Raw genomic sequence first — 14,233 nt, 5'->3', positions numbered from 1 at the left:
TTAGAAATACCTGAGAATGCAGGTTCCTCTCCATTCAGATGAACTTTATTTATAAAACTTTGTTTTGTTAAAAGCTGAATTAAATTTTGGAAATAAAACTTTGTTTTGTTAGAAGTTGAATTAAATTTTTGAAGTGTTTTTTACATTTGAAGGAATTTTTACTTTTCTTGAATATTCTGAAAGATTATTTTTACACTGAAGCAGTGTATCACCAAGAAAGTTAGAATTTTGTGTTAGTTGTCCTTCTGTCTATCTTTCAATCCTGAAGAATATGCTAATTGTATGGCATTTTTCATGATGTGTATCAAGGCAATGTTGATGATATTTTGTTATAATCTATTAAATAAACTACCTTTCTGTTTGAGATTATCCCTCCTCCTATGAATTAAATTTGGTTCTACTTTTTAAAAGTTCCTTCTTATGTTAGCAATTTGTGTATTTTTGCACTGTACATTTTTAACAAAAGAGTTGACATTGATCAACAACCTATTTAATTATTCCAACATTTTCATTGCTCTCTTTTTAGTGAATTACTTTCATGGTTTGCCTATTTCTAATTCAAGACAAAATAAGGAAAGTAGTACTTGCTAATTACCATTTGTAGCAATTTGGAGCATTTTAAAATAAGTAAATTAGTACTTATAAACACCATTAGATTTATTGTTTTAAATTCAGAATGTCTTATTTAAATTTCAGTTTTTTTTTTTTTTTTTTTTTTTTTTTTTTTTCCATTTGCTTCTGAGGTACATACAAGAATTGGAGATCTGCATATTTGCTTGTTATCTGCTGTGCATTAATTTGACTTTACAGATTCTGCCAGGATAACTTTGCATAATATTCTTCCACTTTAAGTTTAGGATATAGTGTAGAAATAGGATTAAGTAGTAGTAGTAGGAGGAGGATTAAGTAATCCTAACTTAATCCTCCTCCTAGTACTAACTACTAATGCAATTCTAACTTAATCCAATTTCAAATAGGGATGTTACTATTGAAAGTTGTCTGTTAATAAAATACAGTGTGTCCATACTTAAATGTTCTGCTATTCAGAACTGCTTACAGCTATAGTCAGTTATCAGAAAAATATGAAACTATGTAAATGATGTAATGAAGGATGGGAAGACATTTTGCAAAAAACCCAAGGAATTCTAAATATCACCACTAGAGGACATATTACTGTGCAATACCCAAAGTACATATGCAGATTTTTCCTGCGCCATGTAATAGCAGCTGTTATAAAATCTGCACACATTTATGGAGAATTGTTTTCAGTGTGGTTGCCATTCACCTTGATTTGTCAAGATCTCAGTTATATTCTTTTATCAAAACCCTGATTTCACACCAGCTGTTTTATGGGCATTTTAAACTTTTGAAGGGGCTTTAAACAGCTCCGGTCACTGCTAAATGGTTCCCAAAATTATAATAAAATTTGAAACAACAGAGGTAGTTCAGGAGGTAGTAGTGGAAGTTCAGTTCAAATGGAGGAGGTCGGACCTTCAAATTTGATTTGAATTCATGAAATTTTGGCTTTTGGGGAGTTTGAAATATTTAATCATCTGTCATACCAGATCACATTACCTGCTTAGAAACAGCATTTTGCGACATGTACTCAACATGTTCAGGCATACACTTTGCTCAAGTCATCCTGCAGTTTCAGATGGCAGATGACAATGATGGCTACTATGTGGAGGATGTTTCTCTATGATCAAAACTGCATAAGATAAATATATAACTTAAATATGTAATTTATTATTATTAATTTACAAATGGCGGGCACTTGCCTGTAATGGCATTGGCCACTACTAAGGCCAGAAATGGTAGCCATTTTATTGTGGAGGCACCTAATAGGCAGCCACCGTTACCTCCTATGAAGGGGCAGACAATTTCACATCCATGCCTTCTACAGGATTTGAACCCGGGCCCTTTGGTATTGCAGTCAGGCTCCCCTAACCACTATACCGTTTGGGCGGTGTAATTTATTATTAAAATGCCATCTTTTGGCAATATTTGCTAAATTTTTTCTTTTATTACATCAGACATAAAGTTTCCTACTTTTCTGCTGAGTATGGCTGTAGGCAGCTCTAAATAGGGAAACTTTAATTATGGACTCTCTATATGTAAAAAATCACTTTGTATAACATTAAATAGTTATGTCATATTGTCAAAAAGTCGAAAGTTAAAAATTGCAATGACAGGGTACTCTTTGGCCATAATTTTTAATTAACTTTGAATTCATGTTTTTAGGTCTTCATAGCAGCAAATATCTTGAGGATTGGACCAAATATAAATAACATCCAAATATAATTCTGCAAATATCTTGAGGATTGGGCAATAACAACAAACAGCCTGGCAAAGGTGTTTTTTCTGCATTGATACAAAGATGACATTTATGTACTGATGTGGTTGAAGACAAATTTATTGATGGACATTCTTGAGAGACATATTCTCAATCTCAAATAATTATGTGTGCAACATGCACCCCACAGTTTTTTATAACTTAACACATCTTAAAACCACAGAGAAAAGAGTGGCACATGTTAACAGCAGCAAGCAAAGTGTGAAAGTAAGCACGCATTCAGAAAAACCGTGGGGCAGTCAAAAGTTTCTTTAATGTGATTGGAGAAAAGATATCCACTATGCTATATGTTGCATAAGATGGTATGATGCAGATTAATTTTAAAAAGATGCAGTCTAGTAAATGCTGTTATAAATGATTTCTACTTTTAGGACAGAAAATGGAAATACACAAATTAAAATGAAGACTTATCAGATTATTGCTAATTTAAGTTACGATTTTGATTTACATATTTTATATCTGATATATATTTTTATAAATGTTTTTTTTTACTGAAGTCTTTTATTTGATATTTTGAAATTATATTAGCATAACGATTCATTACATTTCCGTGGTTATTAATGAAATCATGTTAAAACAGCCATGATCATGTTTTAGCTTTGATTCAGAAATATCAATTATTTCAGTCTTTAATGAGTTTTATTTATTATTTTTGTATGTATAACAGCAAAAAATACTGTGTTCTGTTATCCTGTGTAGTGAGAGTAATACATAATTCAGCACCAAACACGTGAGTCAAGGTTATTAATTTGTGTGCCTGTTTTATAGATCTGTTAGCAAACTTTCAAGTCATCAGATTATATTAAAGGATTATATACAGTCAAAAGTCGTTAATCCGGACTCGTCGGGACTTCGGCGATTCCGGATTATCGATTTTTCCGAATTATAGATCATCAGTATAAATCTGGTAAGATGGCATGCAGAAATTACAAAATTAAAAATATGAAACCGTAATTTATGAAATAAAGAACAATTATGATCTAAAGGGTATCAAAATTTACCAAAAGAAAAAGCTTAATATTTATTTGTTTACTTTATTAAACATTTCTTTCAATGTAAGTTGCTCCATTTCATGTGATAATGCTTTCTCTTTAATTCTATTAAACAGACATAATTTCTTGTTTAGTTAGAAAGTTCCGCTTTCCCAGCGAGCAGAAATTTTCTCCCCAGCGAGCAGAAATAAATGTCGGCCAAGAAAAGGTACGAGAGCAACTCCGACAGGTGAAAGGAGAGCTTACAGAAGAAACTGGAGCCATAAAAGATGATGTGGAAATGAGAGAAGTGGCATCTGAAGAATCAAAGGATGAAAAAATGAAGGAAGTAGCTAATGAAATGCCTGAGAAAGATCAAGAAATGATGGATGAAACATCTAACGAGATTAAAGAAAGAGAACGAAAAGATGAAGAAAAAGACAGGAATGACGCTTCTCATCCTCAGGCGTCCGAAGTTGAACTGGAAGACAGTGATAATATTGCTCGTAAAGATGAAGAAATAAACGAAGTGGCTTGTAAAGCTTCTGAAAGAGGTGAAGAAATAATTCACATAAATAAAGTTCCTTATTCTTAAATGCCTGGAGTAGAGATGGAAGAACGCGAAAATGCGACAGTAAAGTTGGTAGAAACTGATAGTGAAGTCATGAAGTCGCAGTTAGCGAGTATTGAACCATCTGTCCTATAATTGTCCTATAATTGCTTTAAATCATATCAAAGACGGAGTACGTCGACATGAAATACTACATTTAGTAAGGAATTATAAGCCAAATAAAATAAAAACATCGGCCGTGAAGATAAGGATAGTGCTGATAGATCAACTTCCAATTCATCGTGCTCCGCGGCGTTAAAGATAAACAAAGTTTAGATAAACAAAGGATATGCCTTTATCCATTTTTTGCAGCAATTCCACTTTTTGTTTAATGAAATTCGAAATATACTTTCGCTTTGTAGATCCGTTGCATATTAATAAATATATATCAGAAACTCTATTTGACCCTGAAGATAAGGATAGAGCTGACAGATCAACTTCCAATCCGCGGCGTGAAATTGATAAACAGATTTCGGATTTCAAAACATACTTTCGCTTTGTAGATACAAATTACATATTAGTAAATATATATCGGAAATTCTATTTGACATAATCGAAAGTTCAAGCTTACTTTTATGAAATTGCTCTAACAGTCTGCAAAAAATAATAAGCCGGATCCAATTCGAAGATTAAGGAACAACGCAATCGGCAACATTGACTGAATTAGGTAATTTTAGCTTAGCTTATACCTCCGTTACACATTAAAAGCGCATGCGCACAAACATATTCGCAGCAGTAAAGGTCTTACGCACACTCTTAAACGCCTGTGTGCATGTGTGAACGCGACGCATGCGCAGAAAGTTTGTAGCTTTGAGGTCCGGATTATAGATCATTCCGGATTATGGGTGTCCGAATTAACGACTTTTGACTGTAATACAGTTAGACTGCTGAAATTTATCCGATTTTAAATATTTAGCAGTAGATTACAACATAATTTTTTGAAATGAACCTTACTATGATTCATTTTCAGCATTAAAGAATAAAACAAATTGGATACACTCTTAATAAAACAAATCAGATGAATTATAAAAATATCAAAGTACATGTTTTTTTTTTATTTCCTGTTTAATTTTAATATTTTATTTCAGATTTTGATATTCAGAATGCAACTGTAGATCATGCACACGTAGAGACTGTGGCTCGCATAATAGCAACAAAGCCTTCTTATAATTTGTTGTTAGAAGATTACGTTAAGAGGTTGTCAAAACAGGTTTGTATGAATGTTTTTTAAGATACAGTATTTGGAAACTAAAGTGTTTTAATAGTAGAGGTTACATTAATATTAAATAAATTCATATATTAGCATCACATATTTGTCGTGTGACAATATCTTTAGTTGCAGTTTTTCTTTAAATTGTGTTTAAAGACATTGCCAAAATAAATTATTGCCAGTTAAAGCTTTCAGTAAATGATCTGAATTGTTGCTATATAGAAATAAACATGAAAAAGGTTATATAAAATAACAGACTTTTACAAGGAATATGAAAGGCAGATTTTCTGCTGTTACTCTGTCTTAACTTTTTCAGGAAAATATTTAATTTTAAAATGTGGTTTGATTATAAATTTTCTGATAGATATGTGTATTGGTTACAAGTTTTAAGTAATAGCTGTGACAGTAGACGTATGTTTTTAGCTTGTATCATCTCTTATCAATAGACACATTTGGAATTAAAAAGAAATAAGCTCAAAATAGAGGTGACATACATCATTTGCATACATAATACTGTGGTTGGATTATATTTCCCAGATTAACTGTACATCAGCCTTTCGAATTATTTTTGTTGGTATTGGTGTGATGTAACTTAGAATTACACCTAAATCACTTTCGCTTTAATTTTTTAATATTAAAGTGATTAATAATAGTATTAACGGGATTAATAAGCAAATAATTAAATAGGTTATTGATCAATGTGAAATCTTGTTAAAAATGTGCAGTGAAAAAAAAAAGGGGGGGAAGATAATATAAGACTAAACCTTTAAAAAGTAAAACCAAATTTGATTTACAGGAGGAAGGGATAATCTCAAATAGAAAGGCAGTTTGATTTAATTGCGAAAGTGATTTAGGTGTAATTTATAGTGAGAATTTAAGTCAATATTCAAAACAAACAATTAGTCTCTTATCTGTCAGACTAGATCTATTCAATCCAAGATACTTAATTCAATTTTATTTACATCGCACACAAATAACAACCAAGAAACCAAGAAACACTTAACAACCAAGAAACACTTATAAATCCAGGTATATAAAGTTCACATTTAACAAAAATTTCATCCTTCTACATTCTTTGCAGTTTCCATGGCAATAGAATTTATAACTCAGAAGGAAGTCAGACGAGCAGCGCCATCTCGCTCCTGTAATTATACAGGGTGTTTCATAGATCATGGGACAAACTTGGAGGGGTGGTGAAGTGTACTAAAACATGCATTTTTTTATAGGAATGTAGGGTCTAAAGTGACGGGTTAAGGCAGAAACGCAAAAAAAAAAAAAAAAAAAACCGACACGAGGAAAATATGTTTATGTACAAAATCAACGCAAAGTGCTTCTTTGTAGCAATACAGTATTCACAATAAATGTTCAGAATTGCGACCACCAGCAGTAATACATGCTTTGTAACATTGCAGAAGGGATTTATGAACATTTTGAAGAACGACGTACAGTCGCAATGGATAGTTGTGCAACGAGGTCCTACAGTGAGTCAACGGGAGTCTCGTAAATAATGCACTTCAGATGGCTCCATAAAAAAATCCAAGCTAGATAAATCTGACGAATGGGGTGGCCATCGAACGGGTCCACCATGGCTAATCCATCGGCCCGGAAATGTCCCAGCCAAGTAATTGCGGACCCGCATATGGTTATGGGCTGGTGCACCATCATGCTGGAACCCCATGTGATCACGAACGACAACCGGAACATCCTGCAGCAATTCCGGTAGAACCTCTTACAGAAAAATATGACAACATAAGCCATTTGTACGTGCAGGTAAGAGGTATGGGCGTATGAGGTAGTCGTTAACAATACCTGCCCACACATTCACGGAGAAGCGGGTTTGGAATGCATGTGGATGTGTGGATTATGAGTTGCCCACACGTGCATGTTGCGGCTATTGAAGATGCTGTCCTGTGAGAAAGTTGCTTCATCCGTGAATAGCACAATTGATGGGAAATCCGCCTGCGCCGCACACTGCTGCAAGAACCAATGACAAAAATGAACTCGAAGAGGGTAATCTGCCTCTTGCAAGGCTTGGACTCTCTGCAAATGGTATGGGTGCAAGCCATTTTCATGCAAACGGTGGAATGGCTAAGCTGCAGACGACGTGCAGTAGCTCTTATACTTGTCTGAGGTTATTTATGCACAATGTTAAAGATGGATTCTTCAATGCGAGTTTGCCGTGCACTTCTTCCATTCCTAGTGTCATAGGTGGCTTCAAATGGCCCGTTTTCACACAGAGACCGATGCAACTTCTCAAACATTGTGTGCTTCAGCATACGCCTGTTCGGAAACAGTTCCTGGTACAACCGTAGCGCTGCTTTGTCATTCCCATTAGCAGCACCATACATGAGATGCATGTCAGCTTTTTCCCTTGTGTAAACTCGCCCATCACACTCGACATCAGAGTTGCGAATGATCCTCTGATGCATCAGATCGTGGTTTGTCCGGCTCACTACCGCCCTCTACCGCTGCACTGCCAGCCAATCACAGCTGTAGTTCCTATTACTGTTTTCCCTTTTTTGAACATTTATTGTGAATACTGTATTGCTGCAAAGAAGCACTTTGCATTGATTTTGTACATAAACACATTTTCCTCTCGTATCGTTTTTTTACATTCCTGCCTTAACACTTTAGACCCTACATTCTATACAAAAAGTGCATGTGTTAGTATACTCCATCACCCCTCCAAGTTTGTCCCATGATCTATGAAACGCCCTGTAGTTTCTGCTTGGTATTTGAAGAAGGTAAAAAAACTTTTTGGGGGGGTGAGAAGAGGACAGAATATTTACTACTTTTCATATAGTGAATCTAACTGATAAGGTAAATACTAATTCTAGTTTGAAAAAAAAAAAAAAAAAATATTTGTGATAGCACAAAGTAAAAATTGTGTTACCTTTGAAGTTGCAAAATAGCCTTTTGCTGGCTAAGGGCATTTCTGGTATTCAAGATATTCAAAATGTGATGTATTAACTCAGAAATTCAGAGAAAACAATAAGAGAATGAAAAGAAGATGGAGATGAAAGGCTGAAATGAGCTGGGGCTGGCACTGGCATGTAGAGATGCCATTATTAGACTATATGGGTCTTTGATTTCTTTAGAAGCTAATGTGGATCTGCAGAACATACAATCTGCCAAGTAATTTTTTATGACTTGTGAGTTAAATAAAATTAATCCTCTGGGAATATAATTTAAAGGGTAATTTTTATCTTTTTTATTACTTATCCATTTGTTTCAAATATACACCTTGCAAAAAAAAAAGGGGGGGCGGGGACAGTTCTATGTCCGATGTTCTACTGGATCAGTTTTTGAAATTTATGATGATATATATTAGATTTATATACAGCATTGTTCTAACATTTGTGTTTTGACACAAAATTGGACATTTTCTGAAATAATGTACCATTTTTCTTCCATATTTCGATTTTATGACTCAAATAATGCCCAGATATTAAATTTTGTAATTTTTGGTGAGAAATTTATGGAGAAATTAAATAATTTATCTTGGTACCTTTTTTTTCTGTTTGGGCCAAGAATAATTCACTTGGCGAACCTCATAATGTATAGAAACTTATTTTCCTTTCCTTTTTGCTTCCTTGTATGAAGTAAAGCAAGTATTGGTAATCACGAAAAATTCTGGTAATCCTATTTCAACGAAAATATATACTTTGACCGCTATCGAATGCAATTTAGCGGTGTTTTTGTTTTACATGTGTATGTAAGGACTCCTTTTCCCCCAAACGAATTATAAAACTTATTTAAACTGGACTAAAAAGAGATTTTTTCGTGGCGCCTGTACATACATATATATGCACGTATCTCGTATAACTCAAAAACGAGTAGCCTCAGAATATTGAATTTTTTTATATAGGACTGCTATAATATGTAGTTGTGCACCTCCCTTTTTGGTTGCAATCAGCTGCACCAAAAATATATAAATATGTGTATATCTATATACCTATTCTGTTACCTAGCTTAGTGAGCTCAGTTTTTTTATGCTTATATGTTAGTAAATTGTGCATATTTTGCTTTAAAAATGATTGAATTATGTTGTTCTTATCTTCCGGTTAAGGTTTCTATTCTTTAGTTAATCTGCATGCAATAGTTGTAGAATTATAAACAATTTAAAAGTTGTTTATGTTCAGCTAAGCCTAATCTTTGTTTACTATAGCAACCATATCTGTTTACATTTGAAGCTTAGCAGAATAGTGAATTCAGTTTCTGCAGCTTTAGTGTCTTTTTGCCAAGTGGGACCAAAATTAAGCTTTCATTTTTGTAAATCAAAAAATCTGCCTTGTTGCCTGATGGTCGAATTGCTTGTTATTGCGTAGAAACTCTTAATTTTAATTGTAAAAATTGTTTTTTTTTTATTAGTTTAACTGTATTTGATGTTTTATTTTTTTCCCTATATTTTTCAATTTTTAATGATGATATTTTGAGGTTTTATCTATTTTTGCCTTGGCATAAACTGAGAACAGAATTAATTGAATGAGAAATATATCTCTAATGAAATTCAAGGAAATAAGTTTAAATGAAATGCAAAACGTGCATGTAATTTAATATTCTGTACAAGGACGTCAGGGTGTACACATCAACTTTTTTTCATTGTACTTGAACAAAAAAAGTTCATCGTTCATATTTCAAATAATTTTATCAAAGTGCATAAACCATATTTGACATTATTATCACTTATAACAAATATGCCAAATTTCAAAACGTGCCGATATGTAAATTCACATATATCTTAGGAAATTTTGAATAAAAAAAAAATTTTATTTATTTATTTATTTATTTATTTATTTTTTTCAGGTAGGCTTAGAAATATATCTACTTATGTTATATGTTAATGTTATATGTTATAGTTCAAAAATTTTTTGAAAAAATTATGAAGTTTATTTAAAGTACAAATTAAAAAAATAAATTATAAAAAATGGGTGAATTTTATTTAGAATGAACCTAAATTTCAAAACATGAAAGGAAGAATCAAGTAAGTGTAATAAAAAATATATTAGTAAATATGTACCAAATTCAATTAACATGGATGAGCTAATTTTTTAAAAATTACTTGTGCGATTTTTTACAAAACTTGTTACTTTGACATGATTTGAATCATAGGATTGAAATATAGAAAAAAATTGGTATGTTATTTTGGAGATAGCACAGTTTTTATGTCAAAATACCTGTGTTAGATCAATGATACATATACTCTAATATAATATATTCTGAGTCGTTCTTTTAAGACATGGACTGATTGCACAATCAGTCCAGTAGAGTGGGACAAATAAAACTGTCTTCTTTGGTATGCCTAAATTCAAGAAAATATTAAAAATTCAGCATATTGAACTAGGGAGAAAAAGAATATCTGATTACAGAGATACTTCTGTAGAAGGATTGAAAATTTCCTGAATAATGATACCCTCTTGGAAAACTAAATTTGCCATTCTGAGATTCTTATATAGCTGCTAAGAATGATCTGTTATAGCATAATATTTCAATCAAAGACATTTAATGGTGGATGAAAAATGTAAGGAGCTTATAACATTTTTAAATGAAGAGTAACAGGAAAATGAGACTTAAAATATATTCATTTGTGTTGAAACACCCATGGAAAAGATTTACCTGTGGAATTTCAGATGGAAGATTAATTTCATTATGATAATTTTAAAGTCAAGCACATGGTGAGCAGTTTAAAATAATGTTATGCTTATCTGGATGAGAATAAATTATAGAATTTGGTAAACACTAAGTAACAAATATTTCGTATGTTTTGTAACTTTTATTGTTTTAAGCAAATATTTTTTATAATTGAAATTGATCTAAATGCATTAAAGTTGCTTGGCTCATGAAAGCCTATTTCAAATATGGCAATAAGAATTTTAATAGGAAATAGTCATAGGGCAGAAGATATGTAACAGCAAATTGGTGGTAAAAAGGCAGTATCATATTATTATTTTAAATGTTTTTTTATCAGTTTTGTTACCAATATTTTCATGCATAGTTTAGGTTAGTTTGTTTGAATATGAGGGCTACTGGCCTAAGGAAAATAATGCCCTCATGGAGGACTTTCAAAAAAGAGAAACTGTCTCATATTCAAGTTACAGCTCCTCCTTTTGGGATTGAACCCAGTTCTGTTTTCAAAAGTAATGTAAATCAGAATTTTTATTAAAACATGCCTCGCCTCTCCCTTAAGGGGGCTATTGATTCTGCTACGGAAATGAATTTTGTTAATTGTTATGAATTTGTGTTACTTTAGGCTAAAATTGATTAGCCTTAAGATTCAAGACTTAAAGCTATGTGGCTAGGGTATGAAGACCTTTGTGAATTCAACCTGCTGTCATTACCAAGTTGAACAAGCTTGCTCTGAGGAATTGATTTGTTATGCTGTCATGTCCCTTTTTGGATTTTATATAGTTCTTCCTTATCTATGCATTCCAACGTGGTAGATTGTGAAAGCGTTTTAGATCCAATTATGGAATTCTTTATGTACTTAACCTTTTAATTGTCAAGTTATTTTGATGATTTGGGTTCACAAATTGTCAATTTTTTTTATTCCAAAAATGAAATATTTGCTTCGCAATCAAAAAAATTTAAAAAAATGCCATGTACTTTGAACTTTAACCTCTATCCTTTGAAACCTTCAGTAAAGTGCTGCCATCTATTGAACTGAAGGCGAAATAATCTTCTCGCGATATATATTTGAGTATAACAATACAATACACTTAAAAAAAAAAAAAAGAAAAAAATTAGCCTGAGTAATGTTTGGGCGTGACATTTTGGAATATCAGTGCTGTGCCCAAGATTATTTCAGGCATGATGGTTAAATGATGGTTAAAAGGTTAAACTTATTTATTCGCAAGATTTATATAATAATTTTTCTTGTTTCATTAAAACGTAGACCATTAGATGGAATTCTGAATTATTGAAATAAGAAAATAAAATATTTTGCTGTGTGAATTAATGCATATGAATCAAAAAGCTCATGACTGCAAATATATGGTACATGAAAAGAAGGTTAATTAACTTAGTAAATCAACAGTTTGAGATAGTTAAAAGCAGTGTGATTTTTTTTTTTTATTCTTATATATAAATAATGATAATAATATCACAAAGCTGAATTTGAATGATGAAATTTTGGATTAGGAAATTCATGCATATCATCTGCATTTTTTATGCAACCGTCGAATGATTGGCTCAGGATTATATTCGCGGTGACTTAAGTCACCATGGACTTAAGCAGCATGGTTATTAGAGGGTAAACAGATTGTCTTTTTGTTTTAAAAGTTACCTTTCAGAGCACTGTATTTTTATTGAGAGAATTAGCATTTTGTTATGATTGTTTTTGAAAATTTCATGTGTATTTTATATAGCAATTAGATTTTTAAAAATTTATTTTAAATTTTTATTCTTATTTATATTTGTTTATTTATATACAGTACTTTCTGTTCACATTAGGTATTTGAATTGCTTCATTCAAAAGGATCTCAGTTGGATGCCTTATATCATTCTATTGCATCCTGCCTTATTTTACAGTTTTGTGAAACAAGAATGAAATTAGCTCAGAAATATTTCTTTGACAGTATTTTTAAACCTCTTCAATTATGTGTCAGTTCTCCAGGTAATTTACTTGATTAATTACAAAAGGCATGCTTAATTTTTCTTTTTTAAAAATTATATACATATTTTGCCAGATTAAAAAAAAAATTCTGTATAAGTATCATTTGTCAAAATATATAGTTTAGTTACATTGCGAAGATAATGTGTTAATTAAGATTTATGAATCCACAGTCTGCTGATAATACTAAAATAATAAGAAGTTTAACATGTAGAGTCATTAGGTTTTTTTTTAAAGCAGGAGTCATGAAAAAGGAGCCAATGCCCTTGCTGGTACTTGAATATGCATCCAGTGTGCTGACCACTACACCACGAAGGCATGCTAAGAAGGCGGGAGAAATACCTTATGTACTCCCCCTTTTAAAGGGCGACTGGGGATTAGGGGGACCAATCGCCAAATCCTGGTGGTGGAGAATCATTATCCACCACCTTTTTTAGTTTGGCGCAACTGTAAAAACATTAGGTTATTTCAAAGCAGGAGTCATGAAAAATTAGCAATGCCCTCACCGGGACTCAAACCTCGGACCTCTTGAATGTGTGTCGAGCGTGTTATAAGGCGAGAGAAATACTTTATAAACTAATTATGTGAATTGAATTTATATGGCATATAAATGCTATTTCCAGAACATGCTATTAGCTTTTCAAGGAAACTTAATTATAAAAATTTGTTGGTATTTACTCTGTTCTAGGAAGAATGTTCTAGGAAGAATCGACTGTTTAGTAAAATATCAAAAGATATTAATATAAATATTTCATGTGTTAGTATAGTTGATTGAATCTATTTTTTTATGTGTTTCTGTAACTACAAATTAATATTGAATTCTGCTTGTTTTTTATCATTAAACTTAATGATATGAGCTTTAAATTCATGTTTATATGTATATTTATTTTAAGTGGAAGGATGTAACTGAATATTAGAATCTGATGTGGACACATGACTTCTGTTGAAGGCGCTGATTAGACTGTATACTAAAGACAACTTTACAACAACAACAACCAATTTTATTTTGTATTTTGTTGGACTGTAATATAACTAAAATTTAAATCAAAATAATGAATTCCCGAAAATACGGGATCAAAACGTATGCTACACTAGGAGTCCGAATTTTAACTAACTGAAATTGCGCAGAAATAATGCTGTGTACATGACTTTCAGTGCTGCATAGTAGGCAACAACTTCCTTGTATGACCTATTAAATTATACACATTTTTTGACCGCATTTTATTTAAGCTTATTTTCTGGAAATACTTTAACTTAATTAACCGATCCCTTAAGAAAAGTTGAAAATGGCGTAAAAAATTGCAAATTTTGAGATGAAATATTATGGTCGGTTTTAATTGTACAAGAGTCAAACTTCTAACTTTATATTTTTGTTACAAGTATAAAATTTTCCCAAATATAAAAACCATAAGATCACATTAAAAATTAGATTTTATTATTTGTCAGAATTTAAAAAAAAAAAGAATTTGACATTGCCAGA

The 14,233-nt window shown here is 31.9% G+C and overlaps 1 protein-coding gene across 3 annotated transcripts in view; it reads left to right on the top strand.

Annotated features, from left to right (window-relative positions):
- Tango6 (transport and golgi organization 6) overlaps positions 1-14,233 on the top strand; it is a 139,077-nt gene that overhangs the window by 43,194 nt on the left and 81,650 nt on the right. For 2 of the 3 annotated variants that reach the window (XR_004759362.2, XM_035367382.2), the window contains exons 7-9: positions 3,480-3,878; positions 5,023-5,144; positions 12,594-12,756. Coding sequence is in view for 2 of the 3 variants with exons in the window: in XM_035367382.2 (XP_035223273.2) it covers positions 3,480-3,878; positions 5,023-5,144; positions 12,594-12,756 (684 nt within the window). In the remaining variant the exon portion in view is untranslated. The remainder of the gene's footprint in view (positions 1-3,479; positions 3,879-5,022; positions 5,145-12,593; positions 12,757-14,233) is intronic. The other variant, XM_035367383.2, reaches the window with a different exon arrangement.

The sequence above is a fragment of the Stegodyphus dumicola genome, chromosome 3 (assembly GCF_044657685.1).
Source record: "Stegodyphus dumicola isolate Sdum_Otavi_A_Nest chromosome 3, ASM4465768v1".
NCBI classification, from domain to species: Eukaryota; Metazoa; Arthropoda; class Arachnida; order Araneae; family Eresidae; genus Stegodyphus; species Stegodyphus dumicola.
This window is presented reverse-complemented; position numbering and strand designations above follow the sequence as displayed.